General features: G+C 41.7%; 1 protein-coding gene across 5 annotated transcripts in view; it reads left to right on the plus strand.

The window, feature by feature from the left end:
• Window positions 1-7,093: 7,093 nt before the first annotated feature.
• Window positions 7,094-22,283, plus strand: part of ANGEL1 (angel homolog 1) — a 28,126-nt gene continuing 12,936 nt past the window's right edge. Inside the window, exons 1-8 of one of the 5 annotated variants that reach the window (XM_037022553.2) lie at window positions 7,108-7,236; window positions 9,182-9,326; window positions 9,947-10,522; window positions 11,391-11,617; window positions 12,062-12,131; window positions 12,724-13,157; window positions 15,403-15,529; window positions 15,839-15,949. In XM_037022553.2, the coding sequence (XP_036878448.1) occupies window positions 10,021-10,522; window positions 11,391-11,617; window positions 12,062-12,131; window positions 12,724-13,157; window positions 15,403-15,529; window positions 15,839-15,949 (1,471 nt within the window). In that variant the 5' untranslated portion in view covers window positions 7,108-7,236; window positions 9,182-9,326; window positions 9,947-10,020. Of the gene's footprint in view, window positions 7,237-9,181; window positions 9,327-9,946; window positions 10,523-11,390; window positions 11,618-12,061; window positions 12,132-12,723; window positions 13,158-15,402; window positions 15,530-15,838; window positions 15,950-22,283 lie in introns of all 5 variants that reach the window. The other 4 variants (XM_037022592.2, XM_037022632.2, XM_037022443.2 and 1 more) reach the window with 4 other exon arrangements.

The raw sequence follows: 22,283 nt of genomic DNA on the forward strand, positions 1-22,283 counted from the left end.
AATTAATTCTGGAGAAATAAAATATTCACAAACCGTAATTAAAAATTTTTGTATCTTTTAATGAATGTACTGTAATATCTGCAAGTTCTTTTTGTATAGTGTTCTTTAAAATTTTTCTCTATTGCCGAAGGCTAACCTTATTTACATTAAAGTTTTTATTTTGAAATAATTTTAGATTACAGAAGTTACAAAAATAGTAGAGTTCCCATGTATACTCTTTACCCAACTTCCCCCTATGTTAACATTTTACATAACCATAGAAAAATTATTAAAACTAAGAAAGTAACATTGGTACAGTTCTATTGACTGAACCACAGACTGTATTTGTATTTTACCAGTTTTTCCATTAATGTCCATTCTTTGTTCAGGATCCAATCTAGGATCCCACATTGTGCCATTTATCATGTTTCTGTTAGTCTCTTCTCATCTATATTGCTTCAATCTTTCTTTGTCTTTCATGACCTTGACACTTTTGAAGAGTACTGGTCAAATACTTTTTGTAGCATGTCACTCACCTTGGATTTATCAGATGTTTTGTCATGATTATTGGGAAGGTCATCAGAGTTCATCAGTACTTCTCATGCATAACAAGGATACATGATGTCTGTATGTATTATACTGATCACTTGGTCAAAGTGGTATCTACCAGGTTTCTCAACTGTAAAGTTGTTGTTTTCCCCTTTGAAATTGATAAATGTATTTTGGAGAAGATACTTTAAGATTTTGCAAATATCCTATTTCCGTTTAAACTTTGTGCCTGTTAATTTTAGCATCCACTGAGGGATCTTGCCTCAACAATTAATTACTATGGTTTTCGAATAGTGATTTTCAATTTCCCACAATCCTTCTATATTTGTTAATTGGGATTCTTCTGTAAGAGATAGTGGCCATTCCCCTCCCCATCATGTATTTGTTTATTTGGTTGTTTATATTAACAGAGACTCATGGATGTTTATTTTGTTCTTTGGGTTACAGTACAATACTATTTGTATTGCTGTTCAAGTTCCAACTTTGGCTATGGGAACTCATTCAGGTTGGACCCTATGCCCTTTCAACAACTCCCCTCTTTTATTTTTATTTTGATCTCTTCCTTCTTTTCTGGCACCAAAAGAATCAATCACTTTTTCAAGGAGAATGGAAAACTAGATATGGGAGCTAGCATGCTCATCATTATTGGGTTCTCATGGCTTCTAGTCCATTTCAGTGGATAGAGCTAGGAAATATATGCACGTATGTATATTAACCCATGCATAACACATGTATCTGTATTTATTTCTATACCCATCTATCTGTATATGTTAAACAAAAACCATGAGTCTATACTGATGCCTCTGACTCTAGTCCAGCACTACAGGAGACATTCGTGTTCTCTTCCCTTTCATATTTGTCCTTTCTTTCTTTCTCAAAAAAGACTGACTCTCATTCTCTCCAATATATATTTACTTATTTGCTCATCTCTAGTATATATAGAGAGAAGTTTCAGAATTGCTACCGTGGAAACAAATTTACCAACTGGAGCACAGTGTTTATTAGCATGTAGTTCTTTTGTGTAGTTCTTTTCTTATAATAACCAGTCAAAATATTTTTCCCCAAGTTATGTACGTCAACTCTTTCTCCTGATCTCCTTCAGTGTGATTATTTAACTCATTTGTCACAGTCTGCATTTCATCTTTCCCCCTATATCCTGGTTGATTTTATTTAATTTATATACAGTAACATTCACTTGGTGGTGCACAAAGTTCCATGGGTTTTGACAAATGCATAGAGTCATGTGTCCACCACCATGGTTCCATTCAAAACAGTTCTATCACCCTAAAATTTCCATCATTTTGCTCCTTTATGATGAGCCCCCTATATCCCCAACCCTTGGCAATCACTGTTCCATTTTCTATCCTTATTGTTTCATCTTTTCCGGAGTCATATAAATGAAATCACACAATGTGTAGTTTTAGTGGGTCTTGTTTCTTTCACTTTATCAAAATACATTTAAGTTTCATCCATGTTATTGGATAAAGCAGTAGCTTATTCCTTTTCATTGCAGAGTAAAATTCCATTGCAGGGATGTGCCTCACTTTGCTCATCAGCCTGCTAAGACACATCTTCATATTTTCCCTTTATTGTTGATTATGAATAAAGTAGCTACAAAAAAATCACATACTGGTTTTTGTGTGAATGTAAGTTTTCATTTGTCTTAGGTAGATACCTATGAGTGATATTGCTGGGTCATATAGTAGGTTTAACCTTGTAAGGAACTGCCAAATTGTTATCCTAAGTGGCTATACCATTTTGAATTCCCACTAGGAATACATGAGAGCACCAGTTGCTCCATATTTTTGCCAACACTTGATATTGCCACTATTGTTTTTGTTTTGCCATTCTAATAAGTGTGCGATGATGGTGGTTTTAATTTGTATTTCCTTAATGACTAATGAAATTGAGCATCCTTTGATATGCTTATTGGCTATTCATATATCTTCGTTGTTTTCTGTTCAGATCTTTTGCCCATTTTAAATTGAGCTGCTTCTTTTCTTTCTGTGCTATGAGTTCTGGATATAATCTACATATGTCCTTTGTCAGAAATGTGGCTTACAAATATTTTTTCTCAGTCTGTGGTTTCTTACTCTCAACAGTGTCTCTCACAGAGGACAAATTTTAATTTTGATGAAGTAAAATTTTATCAAAATAATCGTTTTTTTCTTTATGGATCATGGTTTTGGTTAAACTCTCTCTGCCTAACCCAAGGTCGTGTAGATTTTCTCCTATGTTTTATTCCAGAAGTTTTATAGCCTTAGCTTTTACTTTTATATTTAGGTCTATGATCCATTAAAAATATTTTTATGGTAAAATATACTAACATGATGTTTACCATTTTAATCTTTTCAAATGTACAATTCAGTGGCATTAAGCACATTCAAAATGTTGTACAACCATCACCACTATCCATTTCAGAACTTTTTCTATGATTCATTTTGAGTTAATTTTTGTATGAAGTGTAGGGTGTAGGTCAAGGTTCATTTTGCATGTGGATGTTAAAATGTTCCTGCACCATTTGTTGAAAAAAACTATCTGGGAAGAGCATCTTACAAGAACGGGAGAGTTATGCAAAGTTACAGACTACTCAAGAAATAATAGTGCCTGGACAGTGTACATTGAATTTAGCGGTAATTGAGAACTTTAATGGGGGAGTTTCAGTGGAGTGAAGATGGTGGAAGCTATATTTCTGTGGACTGAAGATGAACGAGAGGTAAGGAAGTAGAGGCAGGGGAGCACACAACCCTTTCAAGCAGCTTGGCTGTGAAGGAGAGGGGGAGAAATGGAGGAAGGTCTGAGAAAGACAAGGGAGGGCTGAGGAAGGGCTTCATAATTTTGAAGTGATTTGAGCAGGTTTAAATGTTAATGGGAAGGAGTCAGAAAAGGAAAGGAGAGGAGTGCGCAGAGGGAGCACAGCCTCTGAGGAGGCAGAGGGATGGATGCCAAGCACCGTGGAGAGCTCAGCCACTGCTGGGAGGGATACCGGTCAGTGTGTTGCTGTGGCAACGGAGGGTAGAGTTTTCATTTGGCGGTTCTATTTTTCCCTCAAGTTGGTAGGAAGATGATCTCCAGAGAGCAAGAAGGGAGGTAAGAGGACAGCAAGTTTGAGAGAAATGGCCATTGTGACAATGGGAGAGAAAACTAATTTAAGAACACAGAATTGCTGGGGAGGGTTGAGGGCTGAAGTGAGGTTGGAGGCCAGCACATCTGTGGCTCCAATCTGTGAGGTTGATAATTTTATTCACTGGTGTTCAGCAGCCCAGATATAAGAGCCAAGAAACAGAATGGTTTTACTGACCTAGACAGGTGTGATCAAAGAACAGTGGGCAAGAGAGTTGATACAGGGAAAAGAGTAATTTAAAAGATGGCTCATGGGGATTCATATTGAATAGAAAAAGAAATGATGACTGAAGGGAAGCTTGAGGACAGAACAGAGAACTCAAGGGTTTGATGGAATTAAACAGATGAAGCAGAAGTGAAAGTGGGAGAGACGGAAAGCCACAAGGTGATCCATCAGAGTGGGTGTGTGAACTTTTGATTTCAGAGATGGAGCAGGATCCAGTAATGACACGTCTGAAGTACAGTGGGAATGAGGTCATTGAGGAGGTGGTGACAATGACATTCTAGGATTTGGGACAGAAGGACTTGAGATAGGAAAGGCTGTAAGCCCAGGGATAGAGTGTTCAATGAAAGAGGCTAAGGGGGCCTGAGGTCAAGAAAAGACAAACACTGGGGTGAGGTTGGTATAAACATTAATGGGTGCTTAATCAATCTCTAATGAATACATGAATGAGCAAATCAGTGAACAGGTGAATGAATGAATACATCAATTCAGACCAATCTGGCATATTTTTGGAATATCTAGGCATAAATCCTGAGATCCCAGAGGAAACAGTCAGCTTGGAGAAGCCAAGTTACTAGGCGTGTACACGCTTCAGGTGTTGAACATAGGCAAGTCTGAGAGCCCTCTAGGACTGCAAAGGTTCAATACAGTAGCCACCAGCCCCACTTAGCTATGAGCACGTGAACTGTGGCTAGTCTGAATTGAGATGTGCTGTCCATGCAAAATGCACACTGGATTTCAAAGACTTAGTACAAAAAAGAAAAAAAAGAACACAAATATCTCAGGTTTAAATACTGAGGATGTATTGAAATGCTAAGTTTTTAGATAGATAGGATTAAATAAAACATATAATTTCACTTTTTTTTTACTTTTTCTGTAAGGTTACCAGAATATTTTAAATAACATATGTGGTCCACATTATATTTCTCTTGGGCAGCATTGATCCAGGTCTTGGTCACTAGCCTCTGTAATCCTGAAGCATTATGCCACCCTGTATATTGCACATGTTCAACCAATAAATTGATAAAAGACAGCCACCATGTTGAACTTTCATACATATCTGTTGGCATAAGTAAAATTTGAACCCTCAAGGGCTTAGGTTTTCTGTAACAGGAAACTTCCCTCTAAAAGAACATTTTAGAGCCCTCAAAGTATTGCAAAAGCTCCCACTTGACCCATTAGTGAGGTTCCGTATTCTCGAACCCCACTCAGGTGGATGCAGATATTTATCGTTGTCTCCTCTGTTATCTGGGATGAATTGAGGGACTTATCCAGTCTCTCTTCTTGGAGAACTATTTCTGACATGATGAGGCTACAGATGGTGAAGATTAGTCTTGTACTTTTCCTTTGAGTGGGGAAGCCTGAGGCTGTACTTCTCCAGGCCAAGTCTCCTTGGAATCTGCAGTTATTGCTTGCTTAGCAATAAGACATTACAGACTGGAAGGCCCGCATTTTACCAGGGATATGTTAGCAGTAGCCAGGGATGTTTGGGTCTAAATTCAAAAAATATAATAGTAAACACTGAGAATGTATTCTGGGCTGGGCACTGTGAGGAAACTGAGGCACCACGAGGTCAGGTAACCTGAGAAAATTCATGGGTAGGAAGTGTCAGGATCTGAACTCAGGAGGTCTAACTACAAAGCTTGTGATCCTCATTTTCTGACAGAGCTGATTATGGATCAGGAAACAGAAAGAGGGCAGCTTTGCTTACTTGGTCTCAGGAAAAGCCTTGAAAAGAATAGGGGATCAGTTGGCCTGACACATTTTGCCCACACATGCCTCGAACAGCCCAGTTGAGGTCCTTTAGTAGTTTCCCAAACTGTCCACCAGAATAATGTGGTCAGTGTTCAACGGCCCCATTCCAGACCTGGGGATTCAGAATTCCCACAATTCTGGGAGTAGGAAGGGCCTAGGAATTTGTACTTTTAAAACATTTTCCAAATTAATAAGAGAACCCTCATTTCACAAAATGATAAGCATGGTCTCTAAATAAATACTTTGAGTTAGGATCTGATTTGAAACTTGGACTTCTGGGTAGCTATTGGGACAAAAGTGTATGGAAGGTACGAGGGAGATTTATTTAAGCCACATCAAAGGAGTGGGCCTACCTTTAGGAGCTCCTTAGGTAGAGCTGACTTCTGTGCTCTCCTTTCTAAGAGGCTCTCTTAGACACGGGCAGTGAGTACAGCTGCCTGAGCCAGACACTGTCTCTAAAGCTCAGGGAAAATAGAGGGGCCACAATACTGACCTTCTCTTCTTCCTCCTTTCAGCCTTTCAGTGTTATGATGTACCCAGCAGGTCCTGGATCTGGTGACTCTCTAGAGGGCTTCCCTGAACAACCAAGGCTCCAGCCACAAATGGGAAATTGCACAGCTCAGACACTGGGTACTGTAATTGGGAGTATTGTATAGGCCTTCCTTCTTGAGTGTGGTTGGGGTAGACTATTGAGTTTGGGAAATGTGGATGAGAAACTCAAAGTGGTATGTGGGTGGCACAGAATCAATGGAGGATCTGGCCTTCATTTAGTGACATAAGCTTTGTTCAGTGGACAAAGACATTTGGCCCCATTACCACGTGCTGACTCCGTTGCAGGCACTAGAGAGCTAACCTCAGTTAGACCAACCAACCAAATAGACCTGGTCCCTACCTCAGCAGAAGTTTTTTTTCCCTTTCTTGACTCCCTTATTCGTGGGACACCCCCCCTTTTCCAGCTTAGATAAAAAGAGGGCCCATTTGGCACAGGATGGGGAAGGAGGCAAAGGTGTAGGCTCACGTTGTGACCTACACTCTGAGCTGGGGAAAGACAGGAGAGTCAGGAAAAGGAGCTAAAAGGGGGAAAACTTGCTCGCTCTCCTCTCAGGGCTGAGAAGGGTGAAATTATGTAAGTCAGGGCTGGATGAGACCTTAAAGTCCAGCCCCTCAGTTTACAGATGTGTAAACTGAGGGGCGGTAAAGCTACATTAGTGGACCCAACTCGGACCCCTAGTTAAGCGGCGTAACTGTGGCCTTTTAATATTAGGGATCCTTCAGCGAGGGGCTTATTCAAACTCCGGCGCCTGGTTGGCCTCAGGAAACCAGGCCGACCGTTGCCACAGAACAGACACCCCGCCCTCTACCGCGCCCTTCAGGCAGGACACTCCCAATAAAGCTGTTGTTGAAGGGCAGCGGCATCACGTGAGCCGGCCCGGGGGCGGGCCCGGAGGCGGGGCGAGTCCGGGGCGGGGCCTCGCTGCGGGAGACCCGGCGCGCCGCGGCGGAGAGGGGAGGCGGGAGCGGGCGCGAGCGCAGGCGGCCGGTCATGATCGCGTCGTGCCTGTGTTACCTGCTGCTGCCGGCCGCGCGCCTCTTCCGCGCCCTCTCAGGTACCGGCCCCGCGTCCTGACAGGCGGGGGCCAGACCCCGGCCCGCCTCGGCGCGGTCCAGTGGGGCCTGGGGTGGCGTGCGGCGCGTCGGGCCTCAAGACCACTTTTTCCTGGCTCCGGTGCCCGCCCTGGACCCCACGAGGCCCGGGCCTGGCCGATGACACTCGTGGGCGGCCGCCTCCTCACGCCTGTGGCGGTGGCGTCGGGCCACAGTTAACCCGGTGGGAGGCGGGAGCTGCTCCTTCCTGGCCGCTCCTAACCCTCGGGAATGCAGAGAGATTTTGGGGTCCGCTGAGTCACTGCCCTGGGGGAGCTGGAGAGGGTTGGCACCTCGGGGCCGAGGAGAATGTCCGAATGGGTAGGGGCCGGTTGGCCCTGGGGGGCTTGTGGGCTGAAGACTAGGACGGACGTGTCTTCCCCTGGGTCAGCTACACACTCACCTCGGACAGCTGTCTCAGCTCTTCTCAGCTGAGCCTTTGGTTGACAAACGGATGCTCAGAATCCAGAGACATTTAAGCCCCAGCTTTGAAGACAGCCCCTGTGCTCTGAGAGATGTGGGGTAGAGGCAATGCCTAGTTGATATTTTAGAGAGCAAAGAGAGTTCTTTCACTTTTTAAATGATCTGCCTGCACCCTCCATTCCTGGTCTTTAAAATTCCTGAGGCTCTTATGAGACCATCAGTTCCTCTTAGCGATCCCACAGAGCTCCCAGAGTTTTCTCAGTTTAGGGGGCGGGGCAGACCAAGAAATACTTTCTTAAAAATAAGGGGTCCAACTGTGCATTCTGTGATTTTTCTGTCTGTAACTTTGCACAATATGTCTGTAATTCATATTATTATATTTGTTGTGTATTTCATATAAAATAGTTTGATTTTTTTATTTCTGTGTGTCTGCCACTAGAAATGCAAGTACCCGTTTTGCTCTTTATCTTTTGCTCTGCATCACTGTATTTCTAGTGCTAGCTAGCACTGCCCAGAATGTAGTAGGCACTCAACTCAGGTGTGTCTTCTGTGTCCATACTTCTGAGGAATGAGAAACTCCACAGAAGTAATTGTCTGCAGAAAACTAAGGCATAGTCCTTTAACCAAGTTGCTGTCATTTCTCGATCTCTTCCAATGTCCATCATGGCAGCTTTAGTGACATACTAGTCCAGAGGTTTCTAGAGCGGTAGGCAGAGTTTTAGGGATCTCAGAGAAGCCACCTCCCCAACCCACAAAACACACCCGTTAAAGTAGTCCCACGTACTTGTGTTAACTTTGTGTATTTGGTTTCTACAGAAGGTTTTTTTTTTTTTTAACAAAAGGTTCTGAAAACAAACCACCGCCACCACCACCAAAAATCAAACTCACATAAACCAAGGACCCTCTGCCATCTGCATAGATGATGTTTCCAGAGGCAGAGAATCAGTAGGTCCCTGAGACTAAGCCAGCTACCCAGCCCATGAGTTTAAAGCAGGGTTTCCCAGTCTTGGCACTGTTGGCATTTGTGCCTGGATAATGTATTGCGGAGCTGTCATTCGCACTGTGGGGTGTTCAGCACTATCCTTATCCTCTAACCACTAGATGCCAGTAGCATCCCCACAGCTGTGATAACCACAGTGTCCCCAGACAATGCCTAATGTTTCCTCATGACAAAATCACCTCTGGTTGAAAACCACTGGTTTAGTGGGAAATAAATTCACATAGGCCATGAATAAGATAGTATCTTTCAACATTGGAACCATTTCAAAGTTTTTCTTGACTTAAAAAAAAAGTAGAGCTGATGAAATTAGCCTCTGGTGGTTGGGGTCAGCATTGTGCATTTTCCTTGTCCTGGTCTGTAAATAAGTGATTTAGTATGTGGGGGATGTTTGCACCAAAATACAGTGCTTGGAGTTTTGGGGCTCTAATTTTAAAGTTTTCCCACCTGCTTTCTTGCTTGTTGGCTGTTACTTGTGGCCGCTGTAGCAAAGAAATGACAGCTGTCTCTTGCTGTCAGTTGTTGGCACCTTCTAACTTACAGCCTCATAAGGAAAGCTGATAATGAAGTTTGTGAAGATTTATGAGTGGAATAAATAATTTTGGAAAGAGGACCAAGGGGCTTTACTAAGAAGTAAGTTTTATGTACTTTCTCATTTGGAATATATTAATAGATTAGAGGATTTATAGAATTAGAAAAGTTCTTGGAGAAGATTGTCTAGTTCAAACTTCCCTTGTCCCCATTTTACAGTCAAGAGTAAGTCTGTCTCACTAGGATCCTTGTCCAAGGTCACACAGTTTTATTAATTTTTGTGCATAATAACGTACAGTTCTGGTCCATGGTCAAGTGCTGGTTCCAAAGTAATGTGGCTCTTAGAACCAAAGAGCTGGTGTTTAATAGAGTCTTAACTGCTAGATAAAAGGGGTGTGGTTGTATGTGACCACATCTGCCCTAGATTCTGTGGGACAGCCATTCTTTCATTCAGGCACTGAATGAATAGTGGGGTAGATCCCTACCATATAAATTAGTTAATACTTGTAAAGCACTTGGAAGAGTGCCTGGTATACCATAAGTGCTCATTCTGTTGATGATTCTCATGTTCCAAGCACTAAAACGGGTAGGCTTACTGATGGTGTGATAATGAGCAGGGTGGATATGATTCTTGCTTGTATGGGACTTATACTCTAGTTGGGAGAAGAGTGGGTTGGGTGATGCTATCATCTTATAACATGGTGTTTTGGCTTTCTCCTTAGATGCTTTCTTCACCTGTCGAAAAAATGCCTTCCTGGCGAAGAGCTCATCCCTGCAGGGAGAGGGCAAGTTTGCTATGGCCCCTCGGGACCCTAGCCAGGAGGAGTGTGAGGGCCTGCTGCAGCAGTGGCGAGAAGAAGGGTCAAACCAGGTGCTCTCAGCTGTGAGTGAGAGTCCCCTTGTAGATAAGGGATTAGCCCAGAGCAGCCTGGCACTCCTGATGGATAATCCTGGAGAACAGGATGCTGCTTCAGAGGACAAATGGTCCAGCAGGCAGCTGAGTGATCTGCGGGCAGCAGAGAAGCTGGAGGAGCCTTTTCCTGAGGTGATAGGAGAGGAGCCACTACCAGAGGCCAAGGGCCCAATGTGGGCAGCTGTGCCGATGCAGACTGTCCCCCAGTATGCAGACTGTGCTGTCCTCCCAGTGGGTGCCCTGGCTGCACAGCAATGGGAAGAGGACCCTGCAGTGTTGGCCTGGAGCATAGCACCTGAGCCTATGGCCCAGGAAGAGGCTCCTGTCTGGCCCTTTGAGAGCCTGGGGCAGTTACAGCCTCCTCCAATGGAAATTCCATATCATGGTGAGTTTGACAACTGGCTGACTGAGCCAGAGCAGCAGGCTGTCTTGGGTGTGGGCAGAGCCATTGCTAAAGAGAAGGTTCTTTGGTGGGGAACTCTGGCTACATTCTGTTCTTCTGACAATCTTGTAGTGTCAGGTCGAGAGGGGCCTTAGAGATCATCTCATCCAGCCTCATGGTCTTCGAGGTGAACTAACTATGGTGCAGAGAGGTAACAAGACATGCCTAAAGTCACAAAGCTAAGTAGGGGCAGAACTGAAAGCAGACCCTAGTTCTGGTTCTCTACACTATGGGTTCTCTGGAGGTGACCCAAGGACTTCCTGGGGGTAGGGTAGAGAGCTCTTAGGGCCTTCACTCTCTGTGTCGAACTTCAGTTTTTTCTGTTACCTATTTGGCTCCCATTAACATTTGAAGAGTGACTTCTGTGGCTCAGGTAGGTTTGAAATTCTCTATGCAGCTCCATGCTCTAGGGGAGATGGGGGACGTGTTATGGTTTAGAGGTCAGAAAACGCCCAAGGTTGAGATTACTCTAGAAATGTCTTTAACTTCATTCATCTGAGTGATTCCCCAGAGACCCATGGATTTATCAAAAATGAGAAATTGTCGATATCTATTTGTTGAGTATGTGCTAGGTGCCAGGTGCTCTGCTATGCTAGATACAGTGAATCAGCCAAGATTATCTCTAGCTTTGGAGCTTACTGTCTAGTCTGAGAATGTCAGAGTGCTGCTCAAATTGCCACAGAGAATAATGGGTGATAGAGAAGATGAAAAAAGAAACTTTAGACACAGTATCACTGAGTCAGGAGTGGGAGATGGTGGGGCCTGTGGTTAAGTACTTGTCATGAACCTCTTCTTCTCAATCCCTTTGCAGAAATCTTGCGGCGGGAATGGGAGGATTTCTCTGCTCAGCCAGGTGCTCAGGGCCTGGAGGCAGGGGATGGCCCTCAGTTCCAATTCACTCTAATGTCCTATAACATCCTGGCCCAGGACCTGATGCAGCAGAGCTCGGAGCTCTATCTGCATTGCCACCCAGACATCCTCAATTGGAACTATCGCTTTGCGAATCTCTTGCAGGAATTCCAACACTGGGACCCCGATGTGAGTGAAAAGGGTTGCTATCTTGCATTTGCTCTGGACTTGGGCTGTTTACTAATACTCTTAGAAAAGGAATTCAACTTCATGGTTGTTGATATGACTGGAGTCCTGCTTAGGCCTAGAGCTTACCTGTCTGGAGTGAGTTAGTTTTTGCAGATGAGAAGATTCTCCCTAGATACACACTTTCCAGCACCTTTATGCAGGGAGGGAGACTTGAGGTTATTCAAGGAGCAGGAAAATCCAGCACATGTGTCCAGACTCAGCTCAACTCTGGGCCTGTTATTCCTGGTCCTGGCTGCCTGGAAAGAGTCAGCCCTGTGGGAAGTTAGTGTGGGCCTGAGACCCACAGCAGCTTTCCACCTGTCCTCAGTGTCTGCTCCTAGGGTAGGAGTCACGCTCCAGCACTCTGGGGACTCTGGAGTGATTGGTTTTCTTGTCAATTTCCAGATCCTATGTCTCCAGGAAGTCCAAGAAGATCATTACTGGGAGCAGCTGGAGCCCTCCCTGCGAATGATGGGTAATGCAGCTCCCTGGCATGTTCACCAGTTTTGCTTGTTGTAGTCTGCTCTCCTGAAGGCACCATCTTTTTCTGTTGTCTTATTAAACCCTCAGTCTCAGCTGTGACCTTTTTTGTGTGGGTGAGAAGCAAAGTAGAGTTCTGCAGTTTTAAAGCAATTCTGACATATATTGCAACTTGATCCTTAAAGTAACTGACCCTGTGAGGCTAAGTATTTTTATCCCCATTTTACAGTGAAACTGCAGTTCTGAAAATCTATGTGACTTGCTCAAGGTCACAAAGCTACAGTGATAGTAGACTATGGAGCTACAACTCCCAGTTTGACTCTATAGATAACCATGCTTTTCCTCCCAAATGATATTGCTTCATACCTTTTTGTCTTCCCTTCCCCTCTCTCTCTCAGTCATCTGGTTACAACTAACTGTAAGGGAACCTATGCAGAGCCGAGGAATTGCAAGGGCAAGGACCCCCCTTACTGAACAGCAAGAGCAATGCCTTACTTAGGCACATACGCCTGAGCCACTGCCATTGGTTGGAGGGATTCAGGCTTCAAGGACTCTGATCCATCTCCTTGGTGGGGTGTTCCTTGCAGGCTTCACCTGTTTCTACAAGAGGAGGACCAGGTGTAAGACAGATGGCTGTGCTGTCTGCTATAAGCCCACAAGATTCCGTCTGCGCTGTGCCAGCCCTGTGGAGTACTTCCGACCTGGCTTGGAGCTCCTCAATCGGGACAATGTAGGCTTAGTGTTGCTGCTACAGCCACTAGTTCCAGAAGGCCTGGATCAAGTCTCTGTGCCCCCCTTATGTGTGGCAAATACCCACGTCTTGTACAACCCTCGCCGGGGTGATATCAAGCTGGCTCAGATGGCCATTCTCTTGGCTGAAGTGGACAAGGTGGCCAGATTGTCAGATGGCAGCCACTGTCCCATCATTTTGTGTGGAGACCTGAATTCTGTCCCAGATTCACCTCTCTACAACTTCATCAGAGACAGAAAGCTCCAGTACCATGGGATGCCAGCCTGGAAGGTGAAATGGGGAAGGCCATTGTGGGGGTGGGAACACAGCCTAGTGAGAGATTTGGATGTTGGCATCCAGTGCTGCTTCTGTGGCGGGAATCTCATTTTTACAGCTCTTCTGACTTCTTCATGCTTTTCCTTGTTCTGTTGAATAGCTTGTACCCAAGCCTGGAAGTTAGGAACCTTTGAGTGCTTTTGTCATTTTGGAATCGTTTCTGTTTTTATCATTAATTTATTTTTAGTTTATATACAATACATGAGCACATCCTTGCAAGAATTCAAACATTACAAGATAATACCAAAGCTCCCTTTATTACCTGCATTCTCTACTTTTTTCCTTGGAGTCAAGTAATAATGTTTGAAGTCTGGTGGTGGTCTTATAGATTATTTTCTATGCACTACAATGATCTCTATGCCCTGTGATACTGTAATCATAGTTTACATTTACTAAGCACTTACTATGTGCCAGGTGCTATTTTAAGCACTTTACATGTATTAACACATTAATTTTCACAATTTCTCTCTTTGCTTCCATTTTATAAATGAGGAGACTTAAGGCTTAGAGAAGTTAGGTAATTAATTTATTTGCTCTAAGTTCTGCAGGTAGTGGTGGAGTCAGGATTTGTAACCAGGTGGTCTGGCTCCAGAGCTCCTGCCCTCCAATACTATGCTGTGATTGCTTCTTGTAGCTGACCTGTATCTATTGTGTGTGTGATTATAAACATGACATATTACTGTATATTTCATTTTGTAGCTTGTTTTTTTCCCTCAACAATGTTTATCTGGATCTATCTCATTCCTTTTAACTGCTGAATGTTAATAGCATAGATATCTCATAGTTTTATCATGGCTTATTTTGCCCTGCTGATAGGCATTCAACTTATGATGATTTCTTTATACATCACCGAAGTTCCTTGTTCCTGTGTTGCCCCTCCTAATCCAACTTATTGCTTAACTTTCAGCAAGGTACAGTGGAGAAAAGACACAAAATGACTGAATTATTGTTGAGCGCTTTGGGCTTTTTTTGGAATGAGGTTATTCAGGTGCCAGGGGTGTCCTGGTTACCATGTGTGCAGAGAAAGACACCATTCTGCTGGAAAATTACTGTGATCAAGGAGCTCAGGGAAGGGAAAAGAATATACTAAGTGTACACCATGTGACAGGCACTGTTTGGCATGGTGATTAAAGCACTCATTTTGAAGCTAGACAGTCCTGAGTTCAAATCCCTGCTCTGTCACCTTGGGCAAGTTACTTAACTACCTTATGCCCCATTTGACTCCTCTGTACACTGAGGATACAATGGAACCTACTTCAGAGGAATTTTTTTGGGTTTGGTGGATTAGATAAAATAATGCACGTAAAGTCTTCTAGTCCCTGCTTCAAAGGAAGCCATCAATAACTGGTAGTGATTATTTGATTCTTAGTTGTATTTAGTGGTATTATCCCATTTTATATTTGAGGATATTGAACCCGAGAGAGCTAACTAGCTTGCCCAAAGTCCCACAGCTAGTCAATGGCCATTAAATTCCAGGTCTGTTTTACTTCAGATGGCATATTGAAATTTATATCAGAGAGATTGTATCATCATTGCTCTCTCCCTAGCACTTAGCTAGTGTCTTGCACATAGTTGGCATTCAAACATTTGTTGTTAAAATGAAATAAAGGGAATTTTGCTACAAATGTTGGAGATATGCAGCTGACTGATGTTGCTGAATGTTCCCCTATTACATTCTGTCCATTCCCAGGCTGCTAACTGGCTTTGACCGAGGATGGTGACATAGATATGGTAAAGTGATTTGGTGCATTTCCCATTTGGTTTGACCCTGTGGTTTTCCAACAGTAGGCTTAAAATGCTAGACCTTGATCCAGAAGATCCAAAGATCAGGATAAACCTTTTCTCACTGCAAATTAAAGTCCCTGAAAGTTGATATTCCCTGTGGAGAACTGTGTAGATTTTTCTGAGGTGAAATATAGGGGGCCAATATGTTCATATGGTTCTGTTTTCTTTGACTCATATGCCTTTCTGTCTTGCCCCTCTTTCTTGTCTCATACACATTTCACTTTTTCTAGTAAAAAAACAATGTTTTTAATTAGCTCCTTATTTTTAACCTTCCTCTGAGACTTACATGTTTTGTTTATATTATGTATGTAGTATGTGATTGTGTGTGTGTATGTTTATCTGTGTGTCCCCAGAACATGGGCTATTTCCTTTTTCTATCTTGGTTTCCTCATTCCCACCTACTTTTTCCTTGTAGGTATCTGGACAGGAAGATTTCTCCCATCAGCTTTACCAGCGGAAGCTGCAGGTCCCACTATGGCCCAGCTCCCTGGGCATCACTGATTGCTGTCAGTATGTCACCTCCTGTCACCCTAAGAGATCAGGTGAGCACGTGCCATATTCTTGATTGGCTGTGCCTCCATGCCCGTTTTGGGAGGAAACTAGCACCTCAATGACAAGAGGAAGTGTAATCCCCTCAGTCCTTTTAGCAAGTTCCTTTGTTTTTCTCACTGTCTGCCTGATGGTCACCCAGTAAAATGGACATCTTTAAATCATAAACATCGGAAAATCTCCTTGTCTTCAGAGCCAGACTTCCTCTTTGTCCCTATGCTGGAAGACTCTTGATATTAAGGAGGTCTTAGCATGTGGTTCTTCTTCCTTTCTTTCACTGTATGGCTTTTCCTGGTTTACAGAGAGATGTAACTATAGCCGAGACTTCCTGTTACGTTTCCGGTTCTGTGACATTGCCTGTCAGCGGCCGGTAGGACTAGTTCTTATGGAAGGAGTAACAGATACTAAGCCAGGTAATTGGAGCTAAGCTTATTTTCTTGGTCTTTTTTTCCTCTTTACTTCTGATATTTGTCAGTTATGTGGTTTCTTAGTCTTTTCTAGGTATAACCCTTAGAAATCAACTTATGGCAATAAGTATGCTCAGAAGGAAGGTCAGTGGAGTTCAGTGGCCATGTACATGCATAGATGTGCAGTGTGGTAAGAAAAAGGGCCAGGAATCAAGAGACCTGGGTTCTAAGCAGCTCCAAGACCTTGCATAAGACACTTAACCTAACGTTTGTAGGCTTAAGCTGCTAATAACTAGCTCATGTATAGCATATAGAAGAGAGAGGTACACATGATAGGACTTTGAAAATCGTAAGGTGACAGTAGTCCTAGCTGTAATTATTCCTACTGAGAACTTCCAGATTGAATGTAGCAGAGTATGGTTGACATTCTCCACTTCTTGTTGCTTAAGGGAATGGAAAAAAGAAATGCAAACTCCATCTTTGAGAAAACTAGGTAATCTGAAGAAACCTGAAACCATGAACCACAAGACAGGTGGAATGACTGCAAAAGGCACTGGAGATTATGCAGGGGTGCTGGAGGAATTAAGGGGAGATTTCTCTGTGGGGCTACATGGCTCTCAGAACCAGCAGAGTTTATTTCTCTGAGGCAAGGAGTGTACCTTGAGTGCAGAATCCCAAATCCCTTGTTTCATCAACAAGAATAAGATGCAGAGGTTGCAACAGGAGATTGAATCTGTTTTGGTCCTGAAAGGTAATGGAGGAAACACTGATGGAGGAATCAAGCCATACTGCATTAAGCAGTCTGTTAAGTATGGAGCGGGGTGGGGGATGTGATACAGAGCTGCATCTCTCTTTTCGCTGGGGAGATGTAAAGATTGAAAGAACTCATACACAACCCTGTGTCATAAGGAAAATTTCTGTTACTTGGAATGTATACTCAGTTCTTCCCTTTAGATAAACTTTGTACAAATAGCTGGTATAGAAAACCTCAACTAATTCAAAGTTGGGCTGCCCAAAAGGAACCAGCATGAGGTCTGTACTAAAATACTGCAAGAAAAAAAAGGTGGAAGGAGTAGAACAAATAAAAGGCAGGTAAAGAACACTTAACTTCAAAGATAAAAATTGTTGCCATGGGGCATATGAAAATTACGATTATTTCCCCATGAAAAAAAAAGAAGTAATTATTTTTATAAAATAAGAGCACAAAAACAAAACAATTGCTTTTGTAAAGTAAGTTCACGAATATGGCAAGACATCTGAAGAGGAAATGTAAGCTGCAGAACTCAGAAAAGAAGTGGAATAATACAGAGGAAAGAGGTACACATGATAAGAAAAATTTTAAAAATCATATGTAATGAACACAAAGTGGATGCAACACAAGAGAGAATAGGTACTGCTGAAAATAAGAAAAGAGACAGAGGCAGGGAAAATAAAAAGAAAGTTAAAGGGTAAAAAGGACTAGAGAGAAAATGACAGTAGTGGAAGATAAGGAGATTCAGCATACACATAATTGCAGTTCACAAAGAAGAAAACCAATATACTGGCACAAAGAGAATATTGAAAAGTATGATTTCGAGGAAGATTTTCTCAAAGTGAAAAAATTTGAATATTTGCATTGAGAGGATGTACCATGTCTTGGTACAAAATGACAAAGGAGAATCAACACTAAGACATGCTAGGGATATTACTAGAAGTCACAGATAAAAGAATCCTTTGTGCCACTGAACCAAAAATATTGGGCTGCTTTAAAGGGAAAAAATAATCAGGTTGGCATCAGACTTGTTAAGATAACCATTCAACTCTGGAAGGCAGGGTAGCAAGGCTTCAAGGAAAGAAGGTATGGCTTATGAATTTTATGCTCAACTAAAAGCCTTTCTTGAAGATACTGCTAGAATAAATTAAGAAACCAGGCAATGGCTGGAAAAACTATAGTAGAAAGACTGGTAGTAAGCAATGAGATTATTTTTCTTGTAGGAATTTAATTTGAGTTGGCATTTTGCACAGAGCAGCAGACATTTCAATGGCTCAGTTTTTTTAAATTGCAAAGTTAAATGTGTTACTGCTGCTGCAGCGATAGCAGTATGATGACAGCCACCATGCACTGAGTGACTAGCTCGTGCCAGCAACTGGGTTAAGTGCTTGTATCAGTTAGTCTCAGGCAGGGAAGCAGTAGGATCCTGCAAAGGTAATTCCATGTTAAGAATAGGTTATTAAAAAAAAATCAGCACTGTACTTGAAATGTAAAGTAAGCATTTCCATTTAGTAACAAAATTAAGCCAAGAACATTTAAAATACATTCTGACAACCACTTTGTAAGTAGAATTATTATGTAGGGGGAAAATATCCAGTTCACTAAACTGTAAAATAATAGCAGTATTTTCAAAATTGAGATTAAATTTGGATAAACACACCCATTTACCACATATTGTACACATGCCCTTCATGTGTTCAGTACTCCTACTCAGCGCTTAGCAGGCTTCCCACAAGTCTGTTTTAAAGACTCCAGATCTAAAAAGCTATCACCATCTTTAGACCATGAATAGAATAAGTTCAGTCCAAGGAGATCAAAGTGTTTGATCTTTTTTCTAGAGGATGTGGTTAGGTGTGCCTACCTGGTCTATTTCCAGTCTAGTACCAGACATCCAACCTGACCATGCACATCAAAACTTGCTGTCTTGACCCTGACTCTGACTTTAATGGGAAGCATCTGAGTTGCAAAAGGATGGTCTAACTTCCCACAGCTGACGTTGCATTGTGCTGGAGTGTTCTTCTTTACTGGTGGTATAATAATAAACAGTGATTCTCCCTGTCCTCAGTCCCTTTTGTGAGGGACTAATTCATAAGAAGGGGATCTAAATTGTAAGTCCTCCTCTTGTAACATTTTCAGTTATTAGTGATTTCTTCTTCCCAGTATAGTTCTTAAAGACACTTAAAGAGGTTATATGTTGTCTTTCTTATGAGCACCTGCATATTTCCATTGAACTATAAAGCTTCAGGTCTTTTAATACTTAAGAACATACCACATACTCCATTGAGCTCATTGTAGGAAAAAACAATTGCTAATAGACAATTTTTGTAAACCATGATTTACAAACTGACTAGGTGATCACAGAGCAAAGGCTGTCTGATCAGTTTTCTCATGAGGGAAATTCTGAATCCAGCTTCTCCACCGGCCCATGCCTGACACAACTTACTATCCTCCTCACAAGTACTTGCGGAAGAGTTTACTTGCTTGGCTGCTACCAGTGTTGAACAAGCCAGGAAGATGTTGCAACTCGGGTTGAGACAGCTGTGTGTGACCCCTGTGCTCCGGTGGTCTGGTGGGGCCGTCAGAGGCCTCGGGTCCTGAGTAGCTGCAGCAGAGCCAGGACTGTTATACACATGCTGCGTGAGCAGAACCTGCTGTGGAGGGAAGCCATTTTCATTATCCTGCTAGTAGTCACTGTGATCTTTCTGGTGTACTGTAAGGCTAAAGGAGTAACTCAAGAGGAAGATGTTAGGGTTATGAACGTTTATGCTCCAATAGCATCACATTAACAGTCACAGAATGAAACCACAGGATTTAACAAGAAATAATAGTCAGAAAATAACTAATGGTAGGTTTTAATATATCTTTTTCAGTTCACAACACATCAAGTAGAGAAATGATAACTAAGAATATAATTAAGGAACATATTGTATGGTAAATCTGACTGATATATACCAAACTGACCACTGAAAGCAGAGCAAAGACTTCTTTTCAAGTATCCATAGGAAACACTATTACCTAGACATTTAAAAAATTTCAAACAACTTTTGGGTCAAAGGTGAAATTTCAACTGAACTATAGAATAGGAAATAATAATAATGAAAATAGAATATATTTCTGTGATGTAATTAAAATGGTGTTCAGTGAAAAATTCATAGAATTATATAGGATATTTAGAATCACACAATTGTATTAATAGATAAGAAAGATGAAAGTAAGCAAATTAAGCATCCAGGTCACAAAGTTAGAAAAAAGAATAAACTGAAAGAAGATAAAAATGGAAATAATTTAGAAGACAGAAAAATAGCACAAACTAATAAACTCTTAAGAGTTGGTTGTTTGAGTAAAATCACCTATCAGTTAGATGAGCCCATTAGCTAAACTATGTAAGAAAGCAGGGGAGGAGTAAGAAAAGTATCCAGATGCAGAATTAATAGGATTATAAGGGGTTCTTTGCTTAACTAAGTGCAAAAGAAATTGGAAATTTATATGGCATAAGTTAATTTTGGAAAATGTGATTTATTACACCAGTATGACCCCAATATCTGACCAGCAGTTACACAGGAAAAGGAAACTACATATGCTGATATTCTGCACTTCCAAATATTGATACAAAACATTTTAAATAGAAGTTCAGGAAACAGAATCTAGCGGCACATTGAAAGAGTAATATACGACTAAATGGAGTTATCAGAGATATAAAGATAGTTTGATACTGGGAAATCTATTAATATAATTTATCATGTTAATATATAGGGTCTATTAAAATATATGAAATGCATATCATGCAAAATATGTTGAAGGGACATGTGTTAAAATTCAACATTTTTTCTAGATTCTTTTAAAAAGAGCTCTCAAATTAAGGATATAGATAATCCCTTATACTAGTATAATACAGTTATCTTGATCAGTCTGAGCATGCTGTGATGGCACAAGGGCTGCAGGCCTGACAGAGCAAAAATGAAAACTAAAACAAAATTATCTCAGCTGCAAAAATCAACACCTTGCTTAGAGGAGACTCTCTAGTAGCCTTCCCATTAAAGTCAGGAGCAAGACAAGGATGCCACTATTATTTTTCAGCTGTGTTTGGAGATACCAGCCATCAGAATTAGAAATATAGTTAAGGAAATAGGAGTTAAAAAATGGAAAGGAGGGGGTAAATTATTATTTGCTGCTAATGTTGTTCAATAACTGGTGATCTAAGAGAGTCAACTAACAACTATTTATTTTTAATTTTTAATTTTGGTATCATTAAAAATAAATATACAATTACATGAGCAACATTGTGGTTACTAATTTCCCCATTATCAAGTCCCCACCACATACAGTCACTGTCCATCAACATAGTAAGATGCTATAGAGTCACTACTTGTCTTCTCTGTGCTTTACTGCCTTCCCCTTGTGCCTCCCACTATATTATGTGCATTAATTGTAATGCCCTTCCCCCCCCCCTTATCCCACCCTTCCCACCCATCCTCCCCAGTCCCTTTCCCTTTGGTAACTGTTAGTCCATTCTTGGGTTTTGTGAATCTGCTGCTGTTTTTGTTCCTTCAGTTTTTTCTTTGTTTTTACACTCCACAGATAAGTGAAATCATTTCATACTTGTCTTTCTCCACCTGGCTTGTTTCACTGAGCATAATACCCTCTAGCTCCATCCATGTTGTTGCAAAAGGTAGGATTTGTTTTCTTCTTATGGCTGAGTGATATTCCATTGTGTGTATGTCCCTCATCTTCTTTATCCATACATCTACTGATGGACACTTAGGTTGCTTCCATTTCTTGGCTATTGTAAATAGTGCTGCAGTAAACATAGGGGTGCATATGTCTTTTTCAAACTGGGCTCCTGCATTCTTAGGGTAAATTCCTAGGAGTGGAATTCCTGGGTCAAATGGTATTTCTATTTTGAGTTTTTTGAGGAACCTCCATACTGCTTTCCACAATGGTTGAACTAATTTACATTCCCACCAGCAGTGTAGGAGGGTTCCCCTTTCTCCACATCCTCGCCAACATTTGTTGTTTGTCTTTTTGATGTTGGCCATCCTAACTGGTGTGAGGTGATATCTTATTGTGGTTTTAATTTGCACATCTCTGATGATTAGCAATGTGGAGCATCTTTTCATGTGCCTGTTGGCCATCTGAATTTCTTCTTTGGAGAAGTGTCTGTTCAGCTCCTCTGCCCATTTTTAAATTGGATTATTTGCTTTTTGTTTGTTGAGATGCATGAACTCTTTATATATTTTGGATGTCAACCCTTTATTGGATATGTCATTTATGAATATATTCTCCCATACTCTAGGATGCCTTTTTGTTCTATTGATGGTATCCTTTGCTTTACAGAAGCTTTTCAGCTTGACATGGTCCTACTTGTTCATTTTTGCTTTTGTTTCCCTTGCCCGGGGACATATGTTCTTAAAGAAGTTGCTCATGTTTATGTCAAAGAGATTTTTGCCTATGTTTTTTTCTAAGAGTTTTATGGTTTCATGACTTACATTCATGTCTTTGATCCACTTCGAATTTACTTTTGTGTATGGGGTTAGACAATGATCCAGTTTTATTCTTTTATATGTAGCTGTCCAGTTTTGCCAACACCAG

The sequence above is a fragment of the Manis javanica genome, chromosome 8 (genome assembly GCF_040802235.1).
Source record: "Manis javanica isolate MJ-LG chromosome 8, MJ_LKY, whole genome shotgun sequence".
Lineage (NCBI taxonomy): Eukaryota > Metazoa > Chordata > Mammalia > Pholidota > Manidae > Manis > Manis javanica.